This window comes from Prunus persica, chromosome G7 (assembly GCF_000346465.2).
Source record: "Prunus persica cultivar Lovell chromosome G7, Prunus_persica_NCBIv2, whole genome shotgun sequence".
NCBI lineage: Eukaryota > Viridiplantae > Streptophyta > Magnoliopsida > Rosales > Rosaceae > Prunus > Prunus persica.
The window spans coordinates 14,662,063-14,685,525 of record NC_034015.1 but is presented as its reverse complement, the minus strand read 5'-3'; the positions used below and the strand labels follow the sequence as shown (position 1 = coordinate 14,685,525).

The window sequence follows — 23,463 nt, the reverse complement described above, 5'->3', positions numbered from 1 at the left end:
CTTTAAAAATATGCATATACTTCCTCTACTTTAAAAAAAAAAAATTTCTGGAGGAGTACATTAGTCAAAAAGCTTAACAATAATTATGAGTTGTTGTTTCTCCCACCTTTTTTTCTCTCAGTAACCAAGTTTTTATTTTTATTTTTCTGACTCTGATAGTTTATGGTTGTACATTGTTGACAAAGTTTTCAGTTTCAGTTTCCAACTGTAATAGCTGGGTTGGGTTGGTTTGGAAGAGATGGGCTGAGATATAAAGTAAGATAGTTTGTAGGCTAGTGTCTTCAATGGCTGTGAAAAGAAAAGGAAAAACTCAAGGGGTCGAATGAGAGCTTGCCGACTTTTACTGTTTGAGAAAAATGTCGAAGAAAAAAGTTTGGAGATTGAAATATTAGAATCGTGGTTGACAAACAATTAATCTTTTGTTAGCTTACATGTGTTATAAACTCACACATATTATAACACTGTATTTTTTTACTCTATAAATTAGTCATCCATTGATATTATAATAAGTGAATTAGTAACACCTACACGGCACAACGAAAATCACCACAAAAAATTATTCATATGTAGCATCCACAACTTTTTATTTTAGAATGGGAATTAAAATTTTTAACTTGGTGTTTTAATTTTCAAAGCATTTACTGAATTTGGTGACAAGACAGAGGGCAACTTGATCCTCTAGCTCTTACAGTTGTATACCCATAGAGGATGAAAGCGACCTTCAATTTGTCTTATTTCTTTGTGTCTGACTTTTATATTGGTTTGATTTTAGAGTTTTATCTCACCTTCGTATATTGCAGGCTTTATAAAATTTTTGTATATCTCATTGCATACAATTTGTTCTTGTGCAAGTGGTTAATTAAGATCGTTGTCCTTTGCATCCGAAGTCCTTCATTTCCCTCATCTCCCAATATTATTTGTATATAAAAAAATAGTTAATATAGCTTTGAGATTTTTCATTACGTAAATTAATAATTAGTAGTAAATACATAATAATAACGTGGAGTATTCCATTTTGTGAGCCTTGAAAATAAAATGCATATGAGCCTTTCTCTCCCGGCAGATACAATATTATCTTTAGGACCGTCTATCACGCGGTTGCATGTGACAAGCAGTTTTTCATACATTGTTTGACAAAAGCGTAATCTACTTGCATTCAATGTTTAAATGCCAAATGTCATACGATTTTTCCAATTTGCTAAAGTCGGGCTAGCTTCATATAAAGGATAAGGATTCGCATTTTATGGAATATACCAGCTGTCCGTAGGGATAATGAAAATACTTATAATTAATAGTACAAATATAAAATAATATTTCAAAAACAAAAATATCAAAAATATTTCCATTTAAGAAAATTACCAATAATACATATATTTTTTATTTTTAAACAATTCATTGAAAAATTCCAATCATCTTGCACTATCTGTATCCTTGACACTTGGTAGTTATATAGACACCAATATACAATAAGAAAATACTTAGCTCGTTGTATGTAAGAAACTCTTCCTCCTTGCAGACAAATTACTTCCTTGGCATAATGCAGGTGCTCATGCAGCTACGATTACCTTCACAAACAAATGCTCCTACACCGTATGGCTAGGAACCCTAACTGCCGACCAACAACCTCAACTGTCCACCACAGGCTTCGAGTTAGCATCCCAAGCTACTAGCTTAGTGATCACTCTAGTCCCATGGATAGGCCGCTTTTGGGGCCGAACTGGATGCTCCACCGATGCCTCCGGAAGGTTCAACTGCGCCACAGCAGAGTGCGGCTCCGGCCAAGTCACATGCAACGGAAACGGCGCCGTTCCACCAGCAACCCTAGTTGAAATCAACATTTTACCCAACGGGGGCCAAGACTTCTACGACGTGAGCCTCGTCGACGGCTTTAACCTTCTCGTTTCCGTCTCTTCGCAAGGCAGCACCGGCGACTGCCAGACCTCTACCTGTCCCGCCAACGTCAACGTTGCCTGCCCGGCTGAGCTGCAAGTGACCGGGTCCGACGACGTTATCGCTTGCAAGAGTGCGTGTATGGCTTTCAACCAGCCTTAGTACTGTTGCACTGGACCTAATGACCAACCGTCGACATGCCCTCCCACAAACTACTCTCAGATATTCGAGAGCCAGTGCCCTCAAGCTTATAGCTACGCTTACGATGACATCAAGATTATCAACATTATCAGAGCTAGCTAATGGATATGATATTTACGTGTATTATTTATGTTTTAGTGAGGTATTTTAAATTTTCCTAAAGTTATTATTTTTTTAGGACTTTTGAGAGGGGCGATAATATACTAAACTTACACATACTACACGAATATTAAGACTCGAACCCAAAAACTTGCCTAAAGAAGCAATTGCTCCGAATCAAGGATTTTCTTAAGGTTTTGTCAACCCTTGTAAAGAAGGGGAAAAAAAACTAGTATGTGCCTGTTTTACCAATTTTACCCCCATTAAAAGAAATGCATAACAAATGTAAAGGTAAACAAGTAATCAGAATTTCTTTTTCTGAAAACTGAAATTATATATTTTAAAATATGAAGATGTTTAGATGAACACATGTCCTTTTGTAAGTAGCCGGGGATAGTAGGAAGACTCGCTTTCAAATTAGACACCAGACTGCCGAATAACGAAAAATAAATAATGTCACTTTTACCCCTACTAGAGAACCGTTATAACGGTAGTTTGGTAACTCAAATTTGTCCTTCCCAATCCAATAAGGAAATGGTATTTCGACAAATAGAAAAAGGAAATGGTAAATATCATATGTGGCCTCGTCCAAAATTCCAAGAGCCCCTCAAATGGCTCCCACAGCGTCATCCTCTTTAGCCCGATTAGCCCAAAGCCCATGATCTTCTACGGCTGCTGGACGTTACGTATATGCAATCTGGGCCTAATTTTAACGACTGGGTTATTCCGAGGCAAACAGTTCCCGCGGGTCTGCCGAGATCCAGAAGTAAAATTATTCACTTGAAAAAGATGGCACCGAGTTAGATTAGATCTGTGCGGCAAAACAATTTACCGTTTACCGTTGAAAGTTTGCGGGGCAAATAGCTGCAGGGTCTCAAGCCGTGGCTTCTTCTCGAACATCGCTCCCCTTTTCTTCTTCTGTTTTCTTCTGGTTCTTCTATGGCATCGTCAAGCTCTGGAAGTTCAATTCCCGCTCTAGGTACTTTCATTGTAATTTATTATTATTATTATTTTTCACATTGGCACTCTCTGATCTTGAAAATTTGACCGTTTGGTGAGCTTTCATCGCAGAGGCTGTTCAAGTTCTGGTTTCGTCACTCGCTGATGAATCCCCCATGGTCAGAGAGGCCTCCATAGCCTCGCTCAAGGACATTGCTGCCCTGTACTCTCTCTCTCTCTCTCTCTATATATATATTATATAAATTGTGTGTTTATATGTGTATATTGAACTGTAATTGCCATTGCAGGAGTCCTCTCTTGGTTCTCGATTGTTGCTCGGCCAGTTCGCGAGGAGGACGTCGGGTATTTTTCAGTTCTCTGTGTCTATTTCCTTGGAATTGAAGTTGGGGTTTATTTCGATATATTTTCAAGTGGAATATGTGGTGTGATCGGGGTTTTTATTTTTAATATGACGGGTTCAGCGTTTTGGTAACATGGCTGGGGTTTTCCAAGTGATGGCATACGGAGTCAGAGCCTTGGACAAGGACGAAGTCGACCCTCTTTTCATGTCTAAGATCGCGAAGATTGCCACCACAGAGATCATCTCCTCCAAGGTACCTTGTGTTCTTCATCCGGATGATGCTCCGTTGATTTCTTAGTGGAACTACTTGCATGATTTAATTGAAGTGTTTTGTTTGATATAGGAGCTCAATACAGACTGGCAAAGAGCTGCATCAGGCCTTCTTGTTTCAATTGGCTTACATTTGCCAGACCTAGTAAGTTTCTTAGTATAAGCAGAAACTCACATTTTCCTATCTTACATTTATGCTATGACTTCACTCACTCTCTCCCACTCCCTCCCTTTCTCCTGGTTCTCCCTGAGATTCTTCATTAACCTTTTCTTCTACTCTGTTTTTCTTTTATTTTCTTAATTTGGCAGATGATGGAAGAAATTTTTCTACATTTACCTGGGCCAAACTCAGCTTTACCAGCTATGGTTCAGATACTAGCAGACTTTGCTTATGCTGATGGTTAACTATTAAACTATAATTTTGTTTGTGCTTTTTGTGGAGCTTGGGGTTTTCATATGTTATTGCATTTCTTTTTTGGCTTAAACTAAAATATGTCATACCTTATTTCTTTTGCTTTAATTATATTAAAGCATTGCAGTTCACCCCACGATTGAAAGATGTGCTTTCACGGGTTCTACCTATTCTTGGAAGTGTACGAGATGTCCATCGACCCGTTTTTGCTAATGGTATGCCAAATTGTCTTTGGCCTCTTTCTCCTGTTGAATTTCTCTTTGCCTTCTAATATTGTGAAGTGAAATTGGAGTTTACCAACATGTTTTCCGGTCTCCTTGGAATTAACTGAAACAACTTCATCAATCTGGCCAAAAAAAGAAAAAGAAAAAAACTAAGTCTATCTGTTTGATAGAGGAAAAAAAGGAAGAATATCTTAAATTGATTAACTCATGGTTAACATGCTTGATTGCCTGGTCCACCATGGCTTACTTAACCCATTCTCGTTTTAGGTTGGTTTCTAGTTTGGTTTTCTATATATGACTGAGTAATGCTGTCCAAAGCATGGCATCATTGAATTCATAAACACAGAGATGCTGGCCATTAGTTTGCATTTAATTACAAGACTCTTCCATGTGCCTGTTTTTACGTAAAGTTTGTAAGAAGTGTTTTCTTGGAAGTTGTAATTTGCAGTACATTTTCCGTTTCAATCTCTCTCTCTCTCTCTCTCTCTCTCTCTCTCTCTCTCTCTCTCGTGCTAGATTTGACACAGTTTCAGTAAAACGGTTACTAAGCTAATTTTACTCAATTATTTTCCCTATTCATGTTCACTGTCTTTGACCTATTCTTTTCAGCTTTTAAATGTTGGTGTCAGGCTGTTTGGCAATATAGTCTTGATATCCCTTCGCATTCACCTCTGGATGGTGACATCATGTGAGATCAAGTTTTTGTTGTTCGTAGTGTTACATTTTCTTCAGTCCTGGTTCCTTTTTTTTTTCATATGCTCGTTTCATATTTTATGTCTAAATGACTAAAAACTGCAGGTCATTTCTGAATTCTGTTTTTGAGCTTTTGTTGAGAGTTTGGGCGGCTTCACGGGATCTAAAGGTTTGGAAAGTATTTTTGCTCTATTTCTTATTGTAATATCTCACTATTTTCCATTGCGATTCTGTTTTGTTTATCTCCATTGCCATTTATTTTCTTTTTTCCCTGGATCTATGGCATGCTTTTTTCGTTCTTTTTATATATATATATATATATATGTATATATAAGAGAACCCATTGCATCATTTTATTGACATGATCTGGTTTTGATTAAACTCTTTTTTGAGTAGGTTCGCATATCTTCTGTAGAAGCATTAGGTCAGATGGTTGGCCTTATTACCCGGACACAATTGAAGGCGGCTTTACCCAGACTTGTCCCCACAATATTGGAATTGTAAGATTGATTTGTCATACATTATTTCTTCATCCTGGCTGTATATGTTTATGATTCTGCAATATACATATATGTTTTATGTACAAGTCCTTGTTAAAATAGTTTCTTTCTGGTCGTGTGCTTATATATTTTCAAGGACAAACATGGATACACACATCCTCACTAATTTCACATCCATACACATCAATAAGGATCATATGTTTTTTCTTTTTCCTGTAAATCAGGTATAAAAGAGATCAAGATGTTGCCTTTTTGGCAACATGCAGTCTTCACAATCTCTTACATGCTTCTCTACTGTCAGAAAGTGGTCCTCCTTTACTTGATTTTGAGGTATGTACACTCTATCACGTTCTTTTGTTTTTAATGAGTTTGTTGGTTCTGAAGTTTCAGAATACTGCTTTTGCATAGGTTGAGCTTGTTGATGTTTTTTTTCTTTTTTTTTTTCCTGGTTCAACCTTGTTACCAATTCTCAAGGAATGAAACACCTAATCTGTTGTAAAGTGAGACCATGAGTATGGCCTTATCACGGAGGAGGTCATAGTGTATATCATAGGCTTTAATTATCAAAAGTTGTTTTCTCTGTTGGGCTACTACTAATTTTGTTATGCATGTGTGAGATGAAAAAAATAATCTATTTGGTGCTGGTTTGTTCTCATGATGGTTTGCAGGAGCTCACAGTCATTCTATCAACACTCCTGCCGGTGGTTTGCATCAATAATGACAACAAGGAGCATTCAGATTTCTCAGTTGGACTGAAGGTGTAAAAATGTATTTCTTTATGATTTGTTGAGAGTAGAATCCCAGATCATGAGTTAAGCCTTGTCTTACATTCTACTAATTTTCATTATGGGTATTATTATTTATTGCTATTAATTTTCCATCTGTCAAATTGGTTGAATTTTGGGGATCTTTTCTTTACATCTTGCCTTTATGTGTACTTTATATTTTCTTCCTTGGATTAGCTAGCATGTTTTATCCTGAATAACTTTGACATTTGTGTAACAAGTAGGATACATTTTCTGTTCTTTTTTCCCAGAGCAACAAAAGTTGCTTCCTGCCTTTTGCTTCATGGACTTTGTCCACATAGTTTTCTGTGGTTTTGTGCTGATGTCGATGGCTAACTGTTTCAGTAGTCAATAATTATGTTACTTCTTTTTCTTGTGGGCAGACATATAATGAAGTTCAACGTTGCTTCCTGACAGTTGGTTTGGTATACCCTGAGGATTTATTTGTGTTCCTTATTAATGTGAGTATCATTTTCTTCCCCAAGTGTTTATTCTTATTGCCCAGTATTTATCTAACATACAAATGAAGCTGGTGTTTTTTTTTTCTGTATTAGTTTTCAAAGTATAACTAAAATTTTGGTGGTCTCTTTTGTTTTGTGCATGTCTGCTACCAGAAATGCAGATTGAAGGAAGAACCTTTGACGTTTGGTGCGCTATGTGTTCTAAAACATCTCTTGCCAAGGTTTCTTTACCTTCTGTTGCTTTGTCAGTGGCCTCTATTTTGATTCTCTTACATGATCTGACATCTTTATGATTTTATTTGGAGGCTATCTGAAGCTTGGCACAGCAAACGGCATAATCTCGTTGAAGCTGTACAGTTCCTGCTAGATGATCAAGATTTAGGTGTCCGAAAGGTGCTTTCAGAGGTATGTCGTATTAATTGATTGTTGTAAGCCTTGGGTTTTTCTTTTCTGCAAGACTTTCAGTAAAACACTTATGTCATTCCTGTCTCCTAATTTCAGATTGTTTTCCTTTGGTGTAGTTGATTGTCGTTATGGCTTCACATTGTTACTTAATTGGTTCGTCTGGCGAGCTGTTTGTGGAATATCTTGTGCGTCATTGTGCTCTAACCAATAAGGATAGTAATGACCTTGAGAGGTCCAAGGATGCATCAGGCAACCCCAATATTCCTTTCCAATACAAGAGATTGGAGGTTTGCATCTGATTCTATTGATTCCAAAACATAAATGCTGCGACTGATCTTCTTAACTGCCACAAAAGAAATTTATATTTTGATGTTCTTAACATTTATCTAACATTAGCAAGAAAGAAAATGATAAAATCTTGATGATATATGGCCCTGAAAATCTCTCATGTCAGTTACAGAATAAGGTGGATTTTTACTTTAATATTAAAATCATAGAGCTTTCTAAGGATCAGATTTGTGGAGGAGATTCAAGGTGTTTATAGGAAAGTAATACTTGTTGCCTAATATACATTTAATACTAGTTTGCTCTTCTTAGGTGAAAATTGGGACACTTTGTCCAGCAGAGTTAAGGGCAATCTGTGAAAAAGGCCTTCTTCTGCTGACTATTACGATCCCAGAAATGGAGGTATGCCAAATTGTCAATTCTGCATTCAGTACATCTGCTGTTATCTGATTGTTTGAGCTTCGGAAGGGGTTTCTCTGTACATGTATGAATGGTAATGTTATCTGAAATAAAATAAAAAACTTTTCTATTTTTGTGCAGCATATACTTTGGCCTTTTCTACTGAAGATGATTATTCCACAGGCTTATACTGGTGCAGTTGCTATGGTAGGACTTCCTCTGCATCCTCATATTATTTCCCTTTTTTGCATGGAGGTTATTTTAGATACCCAAAATTCAGCTGTTTTATTTGAATGCAATTTCCTAGTTTGTGGGGGCATAGATCTCATGAATTTTAACACTTTCTGCTGCTACAGGTTTGCAGATGCATCTCAGAATTGTGCAGGCATGGATCTAATAGCAATACTATGCTTGCTGAGTGCAAAGCTCGTGCTGATATACCAAATCCCGAGGTAGATTTCTTGTTATATTGAATTTTAGACTTCTCCTTGTGCACTACAAGACAATTGATCTCAGCAACCCTTGTTTTACTTGTGTTAATAGGAGCTTTTTGTTCGCTTGGTGGTGCTTTTGCATGATCCTTTAGCTAGGGAGCAGCTGGCGAGTCAGATTTTGACAGTAAGCATATCATAATCATATTCCTTTTTAACGTGCTTTTAGCTTTTGTCTTAAATTAGAAGGTTTGGAGGAATTTCATGTTATTGTTTATGCTATTTCTTTTCGAAAAATAAATAAATGATATTGGTAATGCTCTGGTGACCATTCACCTTATATTGGAATAGTCTGTAATTCTTCATATGTTGCCTTGCAGGTTCTTTGCTATCTGGCACCTCTCTTTCCAAAAAATATCAACTTGTTTTGGCAAGATGAGGTATATCATCATCATGCAGCTAAAAAATTACGTATTTGAGTTATATTTGGAAGGGTTTATGTTGGAATTTATGTACTGTCATGTTCTCATGAACTTCATTGGGTTAAAAGGTGGTAAATACCCTTGTGACAAAATCTTTTCAGAAAGAGAAGAAAAAGTAGTATCTGATGATGATCCGATTTGTGTTACCCAATTCTTTTGTACCAAATTCCCTGCTATTTCAGTTTTTTTGTTTGTTCTTTCTTTGGGAGGAGAAGAGAGGGGATGGTGGGGGTTGTTAGGTTTCTGTTTTGTTCCTGATGGACTTTTCTTGTCCATCCTGTTTTTGCAATTTCTTCTATATTAAAATTGTTGTTTCCTGAAAAAGAATTTGGCAAAAGATTTCACAGCTAAGAATTTACCTTTGTTTATGTGTTCTATTCTTTTTACTCAATTACAGTCAAAATGAATGACTAGTAATGCAGCCTAATTAATTTTGTTCTTTGGTAAGCTCTAGATTCCAAAATTAAAGGCATATGTTAGTGACACAGAAGATTTAAGGCAAGATCCTTCTTATCAAGAGACTTGGGACGACATGATAATCAATGTAAGTGCAATTGAACTTTGAAATTCGGTGATATCTGTTTCATTTTTCATAAGTATTCTTGTTTTTTGGGCAAAAAACTCATTGGCAAAGTTTTCAATTTTTTTTCTAACATGTTTCTGTAACGTCGTAGTTTTTTCATCTTCCTTCTTTTCTTTTGGAATGGGAGCAATTGGGTTCATGTTGTAAATTGGTAACATATAGGCTCATCCAGATTTCGTTGACAAAGAAGATGAATTAATCACTTTGATTTGTGTGACAGTTTTTTGCAGAATCTTTGGATGTGATTCAAGATTCTGACTGGGTGATACCCCTTGGAAATGCAATTACCAAACAGTATGGACTTTATACATCTGATGACGAACACTCTGCACTTCTTCATCGGTATTATTCCTTCCAAGCCAGTGTTGCTTTACTAGATCCTTACTAGATATGAGGAAGCAATGTTATATTCAGTATTGCTTTATTATGCTCCAAAGAGAGACTATTTTGAATGTTAGCAACGAATTTATGATGCTTGCTGAATATGAGAATGTGCACGGTATCGTTGGGTGTCTTACTTTTGTGGTCGATTGGGGTTTCCACTAATGTATCGATTGAGTTGGGAGGTGTTTTTAAAATTTGATTATTATCTTCTCTATTGCAGCTGCTTTGGTGTGTTTCTTCAAAAAGTGAATGACAGGGCCTATGTCCGTGATAAGATAGATTGGATGTATAAACAAGCTAACATCACAATTCCAACAAATAGGCTTGGTTTGGCAAAAGCCATGGGGCTGGTATCTTACTATTCATAGTTAATTTTCTACTCTTTCCATCTTTCCAGCATTTGTTATTCATTCCTTTTGGCCTCCCACGTCCAGGTTGCAGCATCCCACTTGGACACAGTCCTGGAAAAGCTAAAAGGCATTCTGGATAATGTTGAGCAAAGCATTTTTCGAAGGTTCTTGCCTGTCTTCTTGAATGCTATATATATACATTGTTAGATTCTCTGTGCGTGTGTCTCTACTACCCCAAAAGCTTTCTAGCTTTCTTTCTTTCTTTCTTTTTTAAAGGATTTTGGTACTTCTCATTATGCTGATTACTTTATTCATGATTTTGTGCTTTTCACTTGTTATCCAGAGTATGTTTGCAGATCATTAAGAAATTGCCATCATGGTACATTCAAATTAAACAAAAGGAAATTCGGTGTTGAGAAAAGTAATTATGTGTTTACATTATGAAAAGCTTTATGCTGTTCATTAGTACACCGCATACACTGAAACTGTGCAAACTTCCTCTGTTACCGGTGAAAATTTCAGACCACCACATTTAAATTTCTCCACTACCCACCAAGAGCAGGCACTGGGATATTGTGATTATGCTTCTGGATTTAATTGTGTGTCAAGCTTCCCTTCAAAATTTTGGGAGGGAGGTGGAGAACATGCAACAAATATCATCTACAAGGGTTTGTTTTTCTCTCCCACAACATGTATCTATAATGCAAGTGGAAACTTTAAGGTGGAATTCTCTAAAAACATAAAACGAGGTAACAATTTACCTAGCATGAAACAAATGTCCATCAAATAACTTTTAAGATGTGTTCCTTTGATATTTTCAGTAAATGTAGTTACTCATTTAAAAAAATTGTGAGAAATTGTTGACCGTGATGCAGTGTACCTTTATTTCTTTGTTTTATTATTTATTTATTTATATCTTTTCTGAGTTCCAATTGGCAATTTACTTTTTGTATGGGTGTAAATATATATTTTCTTATCGTATACAACATAAACAATTTTGTTGCTTCATTTATTGCAGATTCTTATCTTTTTTCTCTGATGATTTCAAAACCGAAGAATCTGATGATATACATGCTGCTTTGGCTCTAATGTATGGATATGCTGCAAAATATGCTCCGTCAACGGTAATTGAAGCCAGAATAGATGCACTTGTGGTATGATGTCTCGTCTTTTTCTTATCCCCTCTAACAATCAAGAAATAAAATATTCTTTTCTTCTCCCTTCTTTGTTCTCTGTGAACTTATATCGTGATTCGTTAAAGTGTTAATATTATTCAAAATGTAAAAGTCTAAGAATAGAGAGCAGGTGGTCACTCTCTGTATGCTTCACGTAAGCTTAGCCATAGTTTCTGGCCAGGGATGTGGGTGATACAGGTTGTTCATTCATGCAGATGCACAAATGTACATGCATTTCCTTGACTAAGAATAACAGTAGTTGTATTTCTTTAGTATAATGTAATGTGAGTGTAGACTCACACAGATACTGGAAATGAAGTCATGTGGTCTCATGGCTTGAATTTTAGTATAATGCAATCTCAGTGTAGACTCACACAATATACTTGGAGTATTAAGTCACAAGGTCTCATATGCTCGTGCACAAATTCACTCCTGCATGTCCATGTACATACAACAAGATGCACATTTAAAAGAAACTTCGGCAGCCTTTTCTCCCTTTTAAAGTGTAAATACATAATGTACTAAGAATCAATGGCATGAAAAGGAGGGGATTTGTATAATATAAGTTAGTTAGGTTTGCTACATCATTTTGGCGGTTTAATGTTAATGAGAATTTCATAAAAGTTTACAAATTCCTATTGCTTAGAATTCTGACCCTATAATGAATTTAAAAAGGCCAATTTATTTGTAAGTAATCATAAGAATTTATAAATTGATTACTTATTTTTAATGTAGGGGACTAATATGCTCTCACGGCTTCTTCATGTGCGCCACCCTACTGCAAAGCAAGCAGTCATTACTGCTATTGATTTACTAGGTTTGTTGAAATCATTAAATATTGGGTGTCATTTTTACACTTGCTTATTTTTAAAGCTGCTGCTGTGGGCTTGGACTTATTGTGTTTTGGTAAGGTTTTTAATATGCTCTTTATATGAAAATTTTGTTCATAAAACTTTGGCGACTTTCAGTTTATAAACCTTGTTCATTTCCATGTTTTTGTTTATAAAAAAGTTTGAACTTCCAAGAGCTTGTTCCTCTTGGGTTGGTTTACATCTTGCTAAGAGTAGGTTGTCTCTTGAATTGATTCTTTCTTTTATATCACCCCAGGGAATTTTGTTTCTTTCATGCATGTTTCCATAGAGATTGGGGCCATATGTGTGGCTGATTCTTGTTCATGTGGTGCTTGCATAGTTGATTCCAAGGGTGTAGGTCACGTACTTTTTCTTTTGGTTAAGTAAACATACTTTCGTTGAATCTGTGTAATGGTACATAGTAGACAAACTAAGTCTTCTGATCAATGCCTAAGAGTAATTACATCCACCTGAGAACATCATGAAATATAGACAAAACCCTCTAAGACACAACCGCTTCCCATGCTAATTTCTTTTTTCAGTCAATGGTCCAACTTAAACTCTAAAAGAAACATAGGCGATGACATGAGAGATACTGTTTATGTAGTAGATTGGGTGATGGTGTATACATGTTTTGTTGTAAAAGGCTTGATATTTTCCATTAAAGTGAGATATTATAATCACAATCCTCAAAATAGGATACAATTGCTCTTGCATAATGGGATGCAGTTGCTCGCTGGACACATTTGTTATGTTCTGTGCTATATGGTTTAGATGACTTGCATTCATTAGTACAATGCAACTCTTCAGAAACTTATGTGTTGATATTTCAGGTCGTGCTGTCATTAATGCTGCAGAAAATGGTTCATCATTTCCATTAAAAAGAAGGGACCAAATGCTTGACTATATATTAACTTTAATGGGACGAGATGACAGTGAAAGCTTTTCAGATTCTAGTCTGGAACTTCTGGACACGCAAGTTAGTAATATTTTTGGAGTTATTGTGTTTATTTTGCCTGAAAAACCATGGAAAATAAGTAAATTCTGGGAAAACACAATTTTCTAGGTGTTTGACTCAATTTTCCACAATCTAGGGAACCATATTTTTCCTAAGATTAGGAGAAACCTGGAAAATGTTTTGGGGGGATATTTTCCAATACAACTATAAATATAAATTTTTTAAAACTTAAATTTTTTATTAAATCTACACCTATTTCCTTTTAGAAATTATTCCATTGCAAATCAATGTCGTAGCAAAATGAATACTTGGAAGGAAAAAATTTCACTAATATATTTCCAAGAAGAAAATGATTGCTTGGTAATTTTTTTTTGAAACAAACTCCCAAAATGTGATGGTCAACTTCTGTTGTACCTTTTCCAATTTTCTCACTCTTCATTAATTTCTACAGGCCCGTGCTTTAAGTGCCTGCACTACATTGGTCTCTGTGGAGCCAAAACTAACGATTGAAACCAGAAACCATGTATTAAAGGTTTGCTGTTTATTTTGCTGATGCACTATTTGTAACAGGAAACACAATTTTGATTGGTTGTTGCTTAATTTTTTTTTTATTTATTGTGATAATTTTGACAGGCCACCTTAGGGTTCTTTGCTTTACCAAATGATCCAATAGATGTCGTCAATCGTCTTATTGACAACCTCATCACTCTCTTGTGTGCGATTCTTCTTACAAGGTATATTAAATCACATATAGTATGCTTTTCAGAAGTGTTTATTCTTCTCAAACATCATCCTGTCATCATTTTGAAGTCTTGCTCAACTGCTTTGCTTTTTGGTTTTGTTTTTGTTTCCTTTTTTTGTGTGAAAGTTACCAGATGCTTTACCAGGATTCTTTAATAATTTTGGAATATATACTAAATCATGTTATGTGCAATTTTCTATTATTAATTTATTCAGTTGTGAAATATTTGACACCTGCTGGATAAAACTATGAGTTTTCACTCTGGACGGTGAATCCCTCCTATATTTTTTGAGAATACAGATTTTTGTTGTACCCCAAAATTTTGTTTTTTGGTAGGGATTGACGATATAAAAATCTCAAATCAAGAAATTCTAAGCCTTGCATCTCTCAATATATAGAATTTTAGCTTCTTCAGTCATTGTCAACCGGTTTTGGGTTGGACAGTCTCTAACTCTAATGTGGTATCAAAGCGGGCAGTAATATATGTGCCAGGTTCAATTTGGTCACACATGCTCTGCACCACCTAATATAAGTGATACAGATGTTTCACTTAGTAGGCCATATGTGAATTGTAGGCTTCTCCATTCATTGCCAGTTTGTTTTGGGTTGAAGGCTCTAACTTTAACATACATATAATATGTCTTATGTATCCAAGCGTCTCTCTAAAACATACATATTAGCTAACTCCTTTGAGTTATATGTGTTTCTTTTCTTTACAATTTAATGTATAATGATTATGAAGTTATATGTTTTATAAATTAATTAATTAGGGAAATTCTATGGGGTTTATATGTTCCATACATATCTGCTTTATTTACAATGTCATGCATATTGCTTCTGATTAGCATTATATGACAATTTAGTGGAGAAGATGGGAGAAGTCGAGCAGAGCAGTTATTGCACATCTTGAGACAAATTGATCAGTATGTTTCTTCACCTATGGATTATCAAAGGAGAAGAGGTTGTCTTGCAGTACATGAGATGCTTCTCAAGTTTCGGACAGTTTGCATCACTGCACATTGTGCCCTGGGCTGCCAAGGAAGTTGCACGCACAACAAGCAATTTGACCGTAACTTGCATGGGAACTTTTCCAACTTACCATGTAAAAATATCTCTTGAAACAGCTTTCCATTTATTTTTGCTTTTGCCTACCCGCATTCTTATCATTTTGTTCAACTGCCAGCGGCTTTTGTATTGCCAAGTCGTGAGGCCTTGTCATTGGGAGACAGGGTCATTATGTATCTTCCACGTTGTGCAGACACTAATTCTGAAGTTAGAACAGTCTCTGCGCAGGTAATGTTTTTGCAGACTTAGCCTTTTTTTAAGCATCACTTAAGTTACATTTGGTTAATCCCCAATAGTGAAACATGTTACCCTCATTGTTATCTGGAAATGCATATGGATATCTAAATATTGTTTCTCAATTTGGCTGCATGTGACCTAACTCTCTCTGTGTGTATAGATTCTTGATCAGCTTTTTAGCATCTCACTTTCACTTCCACGGCCTGAAACTTCCAGTTATGGTGTGGACATAGAATTGTCCTACAGTGCTTTATCGTCCCTTGAGGATGTCATCGCTATTTTGAGGAGTGTAGGTTCATTGCCAGTTCTTTTCATACATTTACCTGCTTTCTTAATTTTTCTTCTGTTCTCTCATCATATCTTTCATGCGAAACCATGGGTGGACAAATGTAAAACTACGGAAATCTTTTGGTTCTTCTATATTCCCAGGATGCTTCTATAGATCCATCTGAGGTTTTCAACAGAATTATTTCCTCTGTCTGCATATTACTGACAAAGAATGAGGTAATTGCTTTTTTGATGAATATGTTTTTCAAAATTGAAACCAATAGTCCAACAACATCATCTTATTCTTGAGGAATCCTTGCAGCTTATAGCTACTCTGCATGGTTGCACATCAGCTATATGTGATAAGATCAAGCAATCAGCTGAAGGGGCCATTCAAGCTGTAATTGAGTTTGTCACAAGAAGAGGGAAAGAACTGAGTGAAGCTGATGTTTCAAGGTTACCAAATAATGAAATTTTAAATTAGTAACATATTTCGAAAGGGAATACAGAGTGTAGAGAGCTTTTCTCCTTTTGATTAAGAAATAGATTTACATGTTCTCTCACTTTGATAGTATATATTGTGTGTGTGTCTATAGGACGACCCAAGCTCTGCTGATGGCTGCCACCCATGTAACTGAGAAGCATTTACGTCAGGAAACTCTTGCTGCTGTATCTTTTTTAACCTCTATTATATAGACCGTCCCCTTCTTAAAAGGATCCCTCTTACTATGAAAGAAAGGGACCACCATATTGGGGCCTATCTGGCAACGTGCTCCAATGATCTAAACTGTATATCTTTGGGTCTCTGTTCAAGGATCATCCTTCGAAAAAAATCAACCAAGTAGGAAAGTTTTTAGCCATTTGATTATCATGGTAATTTTCACTGCTTATGGGAAAAATTGTAATTTTCTTTTCATAAAAAGAGGAATCTCGCTTTTGGAGCTGCTTATCTAAGTGTATAACTCTTTATTGTTGCCTGTTTTAACCTCTTTGCTGGTTGTGTCAGAAACGTCAGTACACTTGTCTATCTTTAATCCTTACTTCTGATAGGTAGTTCTGTTTTTCTTTTGGTTCTCTTTCCAATATTTGTGAAGTATCCTTAACTGCCAGAAGATTTCTTCTCTAGCTGAGAGCACTAGTTCGAAAGTTGTCTTCAATGAAGTTTTGGCCACATCTGGAAGGGATATAGTAACAAAAGATATATCTAGACTACGTGGTGGCTGGCCAATGCAGGATGCATTTTATGTGAGTCCCACGTGGCTTTCAGTTAGGATATTTTTATCTGTATCAGAGTTTTTGTTTACTGAAATATTACCAATAAAGTTCAAAAGGTTATATTGCTTCTGTTGCAATTGAGAATTGTGGTTGGTTGACCAAACATGAGAGAGAGAGAGAGAGAGAGAGAGAGAGAGAGAGAGAGAGAGAGAGAGAGAGAGAGAGAGAGAGAGAGAGAGAGAGTGAGAGTGAGAGTGTGTGTGTATGTTCTCCTTGCTTTGATTTGTTCAGTTTGATCTTAACAGTATTTATTCAGTCTTCTTCTTAACTTCTTGTAAGTTTATTATTTGACATTTGTCCTGCAGGCATTTTCCCAGCATACAGTTCTTTCATCTTTGTTTCTGGAGCATGTGATAGGTGTCTTTGGCCAGTATCCCATCCATAAAGGTGATTCAGTAAAAGGAGACAATCCTAGCCATTTGGTTGACGGTCAAATGGAGGATGACATTCTACAAGCTGCTATTATTGCTGTCACTGCATTTTTCAGGTTTCTAGAATTAGCCTTGATTATCAAAATTTCAGATGTATTTATTCAGGTTAGTCGATTTTATTATGTTCCACTTTTTTTTGTAGGGGTGGTGGTAAAATAGGCAAGAAGGCTGTTCAACAAAATTATGCTTCTGTTCTTGCTGAACTCACTCTCCAATTGGGAACTTGTCATGGTCTAGCTAGCTGTGGTCAACATGATCCATTACGGTAAGCATCTAGTACCCACATTTTTTATATATTGGTAATGTTATGTTGCCAGACAATTTGAGAAGATTAGATGCTTGTGTTGCCAGATTGGGAATCTGGACCACCTAATTAATGGCTCAGATTCATAGTACGGAAAAAAGAGCATGTCCGCTATGTATATTTTGTTCTTTTTCCAGAGAATTTGACGTGTACCAGATTGTCAGTTAAGACAGCACATCCAAATACAATTGTACCTCTTGTTTGACAGTTTGATGCCAACATAACATGTCAGACTGTGATTGGCAAGAAACTTACCCTGTATAAAGATCAACACACACATGTGAGTTGTAAGAATGTGTAGAGTTTAACTGTTAAATTTGTTATTTTGTCCCACTTTTCATGCTCTTTCAGGGCTCTTCTAACTGCATTCCAAGCGTTCTGTGAATGTGTTGGAGATCTTGAGATGGGAAAGGTAGAAAAGGATATAAAGACAACAATTACTCAGCTATGTTATTATGGATTCTTCAATTGTTTCTTGCAATCTGAAGGGAATGTAATTTAGATGTACTATCTATAGATTCTGGCTAGAGATGGAGAGCATAATGAAAATGAGAGGTGGATCAATCTTATTGGAGACATAGCGGGCTGCATCTCTATAAAAAGACCAAAAGAGGTAATATGGTTGACTTGAGACGATTTCATATTATTGTTTTAAATATCTAGTTTTATTCTGTGATCTTTAGTGGAACTTATTAGTTGAGATGAAAACAACATATGACAAATGACACTAGGTGGAGACTTCTAAGAGATAAATGTTTAAGCTGTGTTCTACTTCTATCACATTATAGTGAATTTGTTGATAGTGGTAGCTTGCCAATTTCTTATGGACACTTTTTTTTAAAGGTTCAAAGCATAAGTGTAATTTTAAGTAAATCATTAAATCGACACCAAAGATACCAAAGGGAAGCTGCAGCTGCTGCATTATCAGAGTTTGTTCGCTACAGGTATGCACAATATGTCAATTAATGCTCTCAACTTTTTATTGGTTTCATTTATTTCACTTTATTTAGTATATAGGTTATTTTTTATTTCCATGATATGAATTGTTATCGTGGGATCTGGTTGTTGCAAACATTGTTTGCGTGAAATGTCATTGTTGGTAATGTGGCTATTTTCCGTTCACCTTTGTGATTACCTGGGCCTGTATCATTGTTCCTGTCCATAATAACAATTGTTTGCTCTCTTTCCTTCAGTTTCTTGTGTGCTTTTGAGATTCAATTTAGTTCTTTGCTTATTGTTAGTTTAGTTGCTTTTTTGTGTTATTAGAAAAAATGATTGGTCAACTTTTTATTTCAAGTTATTAAATAATATTCTTGACAATGCAGCGATGGATTTGGCTCCCTATTGGAGCAGATCGTGGAGGTGTTGTGTCGACATGTATCAGATGAGTCTCCAACAGTTAGGCGCTTGTGTTTGAGAGGACTAGTACAGGTTTCCCGATTCTTACACACAATTGTCAGGAATGATTGTTTAGATTTTTATGCATGCTTCTCTTTCCTTAGTTTTTCTTTTATAATTATCAGTTTTTGCTGAAAAGCTTTCCATATATGAATATGTGCACTTCCCACTTCACTCATTGGTGTTTGTATGCATGTGCTTTTAGTTATATTTGTTTTGAGGTAAGCATTGCATTGTTTGTTGGAAAAAGAATTCTACTCTGGTATAGAATTTTCTTTGGCTTTCAAGAGAAAAGAGTCATTCGATTTCTTTTGGACTTTGGACGATGTTTTGTAATCATATGTCCATTCTCAATCTTGTTATTTATCTGCGTGCCTGAGAAAATTGTCTGATTTGAACATTTTTGTTTGATTGTTTGTCCTTCAGATAGAATTATATGCCTATGGATCTTATTATTTCTTGTTGTATTATATTCTTATTTTCATTCTTTGCACTGTGGAGGAAATGACATTTCTCAAACTATTGAGTTGCAGATACCTTCAATCCATATGTTGCAGTACACAACTCAAGTTCTGGGTGTAATATTAGCTTTACTCGATGATTCTGATGAATCTGTGCAATTAACTGCAGTCTCTTGCTTACTCACGGTGACTCCCACTCCCTTTTTCTCTCATGCATGTTTGTAATTTAATTTTTAAGAATTATCTTTTGATTACTTTTATTTTTCGTAATCATTGCTTTACTATCAATTTTTGAGTACTCATTTCTCATGTATTAGATGCTTGAGGCATCACCCAACGATGCAGTGGAACCCATTTTGCTTAGTCTTTCTGTACGGCTTCGAAATCTTCAGGTGCAGTACTTCACTCTTTAATAATACTGTTCAAGAAATTATTTATGTTTCTTGGTACCTCCTTTGTTACCATATTTTGATTCCGTATGATAAAATGTTTCCAAAATACTTGTAAAGTTGCGTACTTGTTCAAGGATATGTTGGTAGTTTATATTTTAGGCTTATTTATTGTTTTCCCTCTTGTGCTTTACCGAAAATCTCAATTTCCCCCCTACATTTCAATTGGTTCAATGTGCCACCTGTGATTTCATCCATGTCCCATGTCCCCCATTCCTCCAATTTTCAATGTTCAACATTGATTCTTTTTAGCGAAAGAGGTTGCCAGTAGTATCAGAATTTGCCAACATCCTGGTGACATATCACGGGGGATGCTGGCAACACATGGAAGGATAAACCTTCCACCCCCACATCAATGCCCGCACTCCTAAAAATTTGGTAATTCATTACAAAGATCTAATCATGAACGTTTCCTTCCTAAATTAATTTTGTTATTAAGTCTTCGGAGGAGCCGATAATAACACTTTCTATAAACATTCTTCAAATCCCTTTACTTTGCACGTACTAACCATGACATAATGCTGGGAAAGGATTAAAAAGCTTCTTCTAGAAATGAAGGGAGGAGGGACTTTGGTAAACAGTGGAAATTAACTTTTGAGGGATGTTCCCGGAAGTTATTTTTTAAGAAACTCGGTTAGAACAGTCTTTAAATTGGGCCCAAGGATACCATGCATTTTATGTCACTTAATATTTGGGAATAAGTTGGCATCTTGCATGTTGTTTGGAGTATGTTTCATTTGATTTTGCTCATATGTAGACTAATGTACCACATGTTTGAAACAGGTATGCATGAACCCAAAGATGCGAGCTAATGCTTTTGCAGCTTTTGGAGCACTAAGCAACTACGGAATTGGGGCACAGCACGAAGCATTTCTTGAGCAGGTCTCTTACTCATTCTGATCCTATGAAGAACTAACTTTGTTTTCATTTTTAAGAACTGTACCCTTTTTCTTTGATGACCTATGAATGGTCAATGTGAGCATAGACATTATTTAGATTATCATGGTTTAAATTTTTTTGGCGGTAGTTTACTCAATTATTGTTCTAACTTAGCCACTTGTTTAATTATTATGGTTAATGGAATAACTTTCCAACTTAACAGGGGTTTACCTATAAAAGCTCATATAGTTGTAATTTCTTTTCTCAGGTACATGCTGCCATCCCACGCTTGGTTCTGCATTTGCATGATGATGATGTTAGTGTGCGACAGGCTTGCCGGGTAATTGGTTAAAATCCCTTTTACATCTTCTGTGCACGAAGCTTTACAGATACATTTTTGACTTATTTTTTCTATTGATAAATAGAGTACTCTCAAACGAATTGCCCCCTTGCTGGAAATGGAAGGATTGTTGCCCTTGTTCAACATGCATTGCTTCAATCATGATCATCGGTATCCCTTGACATATTTTGAGGCCGAGTTTATGAAATGATTATGGCAGTAAAACTTTATATGGATACCTGAAGTCACACCAACTGTTCTCTTTTCAGAACTGACTACGAGGACTTTGTCAGAGACCTTACAAAGCAATTTGCTCAGCATCTTCCCTCTAGAGTTGATACTTACATGGCATCGACAATACAGGTTCCCATGCTGGAAAGCCTTCATTTTTTTTATTTGAAAAATATATGTCTTGGTTGCCATGTTAAGTGAATGTAATGCATATTTCAACTGAAGCATGAGGTAGCCTTAACCCTGCTAAGGGGTGGCAGCACCAAATGCCTATCCAAAAGGAAAGTTAAGGGTTCACTGTTTCTCCTACTCCATACACCTACATCTCATCTTAGATCCTACACCTTGTAGCCTTCTACAAACACCTGCATCCATGTCCTTTAGAGCTTTTATAACTTGAAATTTTTTACCACGCTGCTCACTCTGCCAAATGGTCTCATCCCTCTTGTGCTTGGTTGGGGTCTTAGGCTTCTGTCATCACACCAAGCTGTTTAATATCGATATTCATGTTAAACATGTTAATTGACTGATTTAAATTGGCATATCATGAAGATTAATGCTTGCTATATGTACCAAGTTGGCTTGATAAGATGGTGTGGCAGCTTGCATGGCAAGCCACTGATGGCTCGTTACATGCTGGGGTAGAGTAGTGTGATACGCATAGAGTGCCATGTAAGCTGTTACATCAGTTTCCAAACTAAAGTTTCTACAAGTTTTAGTGTTTTTTCCTATCATAAATAATGGTTGGCCTTTATAGATACTTCATAATGTCCTGTGATTTTATGGGTATAAGCCTAGCACTTCAAATGGTTATGTTACCTGTTTCCTTTTTTTGCAATATGTGTACCAAAAGACTTGTCTTGCATTTTTTTATGTTGCAGGCTTTCGATGCACCATGGCCAATAATTCAGGCAAATGCTATATACTTCTCCAGTTGTATGCTATCTCTGTCAGATGATCAGCACATTTTGACTCTCTATTATGCACAGGTCAGTTTCAGACAAGCGCTATCTTTTTATGACATAGCAAAGACTAACATAGGATATTGATATTCACAAAGATTCATGGCTTCATATAGGTGTTTGGAACATTAGTAGGCAAAATGAGTAAGTCAGCAGATGCGGTGGTGAGAGCAACATGTTCTTCTGCTCTTGGTTTGTTATTAAAATTCTCAAAGTCATCCTCATGGAAAGCAGCTCGAGTTGATCGTGTGGAATCAGGTCGAAGAAGTCATGATTCTTCAGCCTAAAATGAAGCAGAAATCTATAAAAGAGAAATTCAAATGGTCATCTTCATCTGTGTACTCGAAAACACATCCCCATGTTTGATGACTTGGATCCTGGATGACCACAAGTTCCGGAGTTTGAAGAAAAAGCAATGCATGAGGGAATGTGGAAGTCATGATGTTCATTTTCAAGGTGCAGAATGAAGCAGCTAGGGTGCATGTTTAGAGCTCTGCATTGACCTCTTTAGTATGTAGGGTTATCGAATATCGATGTCTATACTTGTAAGTGACTTATGCCAATTTCTCAGCTGTTGTAAATCATGTCAATTGTAGCCTTGTCAGTTGTCAATCCATAATTTGTGCCTAGGGTCATCTGTGTATTTGTTTGTTGTAGATTTATGTCACATGCATAATTTAGACTTGTCTTGTAACATTATGCCGATTTACCCAGAAACAAGTGAGTGTGTAAAATATTTGTAAATTCCAATGTTTAAACATACTATCGGTCATATGTGAACCATTTGTCACTTCATTTGCATATGAATTTTTGTCACGTGCTCTACTTCATCCAGTTGATTTTGAGTTTGAATGCTCTAAAATCACATGAATTTGAAGATTTTCATCGAATTATGAATGTTGCAATGGAAGCTCTCTCTTTCTTATGTATATATAGAATGTGTGTAATTTTTGTTTTAAGGTAAGAATAATGTTGCGCACACTGAAGCTGCTGCCTCCGCATTCACAATTTTTACAGTCCATGAAAGCCTGCAGCTTCCTCTGTTTACTTCTGTCAACTTCTATTCTATAAATATCCGTAGGAAATGCAGCCAAGTGAAAAGTCCTGCATGAAGGGGAAAGAGAGGAGATGCAAAGAGAATGAAAGTTAGGTGGAAGTGGGAAAACAGTCCACGGAATTCTGATCCATGAATTCTTCTTTCTTTGGATAACAAACAAATGCATATGTATGCTCTTACGTCACCAGAAAACTCACCATTGTCTGCTAGCAACAATTTTGTTATTT

At 36.2% G+C, this 23,463-nt stretch overlaps 1 protein-coding gene and 1 pseudogene across 1 annotated transcript; both read left to right on the top strand.

Moving 5' to 3' along the window:
- On the top strand, positions 709–2,193 carry LOC18770241 (annotated as a pseudogene).
- LOC18769061 (protein SHOOT GRAVITROPISM 6) lies at positions 3,018–22,982 on the top strand. Its single transcript, XM_007203146.2, has 51 exons — positions 3,018–3,169; positions 3,262–3,352; positions 3,438–3,492; positions 3,612–3,743; positions 3,834–3,905; positions 4,070–4,160; positions 4,292–4,387; positions 5,006–5,084; positions 5,195–5,258; positions 5,486–5,589; positions 5,814–5,919; positions 6,258–6,347; positions 6,758–6,835; positions 6,989–7,056; positions 7,141–7,240; positions 7,357–7,527; positions 7,838–7,927; positions 8,066–8,131; positions 8,281–8,376; positions 8,468–8,542; positions 8,736–8,795; positions 9,292–9,381; positions 9,641–9,762; positions 10,025–10,154; positions 10,239–10,318; positions 11,173–11,308; positions 12,065–12,146; positions 13,014–13,159; positions 13,590–13,670; positions 13,772–13,872; positions 14,744–14,982; positions 15,064–15,173; positions 15,343–15,471; positions 15,612–15,686; positions 15,772–15,905; positions 16,046–16,118; positions 16,563–16,694; positions 17,030–17,211; positions 17,298–17,420; positions 17,811–17,871; positions 17,977–18,072; positions 18,303–18,403; positions 18,785–18,890; positions 19,391–19,504; positions 19,636–19,710; positions 20,551–20,649; positions 20,915–20,986; positions 21,072–21,157; positions 21,256–21,349; positions 22,099–22,206; positions 22,296–22,982. The coding sequence occupies exons 1-51, from the start codon at positions 3,130–3,132 to the stop codon at positions 22,464–22,466; spliced, it is 5,172 nt and encodes a 1,723-aa protein (XP_007203208.2). The 5' UTR covers positions 3,018–3,129; the 3' UTR covers positions 22,467–22,982.

What these genes read in the sequence shown, in the direction of transcription:
- LOC18769061 (XM_007203146.2), top strand. Translation starts at nt 3,130, where the DNA reads ATGGCATCGTCAAGCTCTGGAAGTTCAATTCCCGCTCTAG. An exon ending in CACTCTGCACTTCTTCATCG is followed by an intron (nt 9,763 to 10,024) that starts GTATTATTCCTT and finishes TCTCTATTGCAG; the next exon opens with CTGCTTTGGTGTGTTTCTTC. An exon ending in ACATGGCATCGACAATACAG is followed by an intron (nt 21,350 to 22,098) that starts GTTCCCATGCTG and finishes TTTATGTTGCAG; the next exon opens with GCTTTCGATGCACCATGGCC.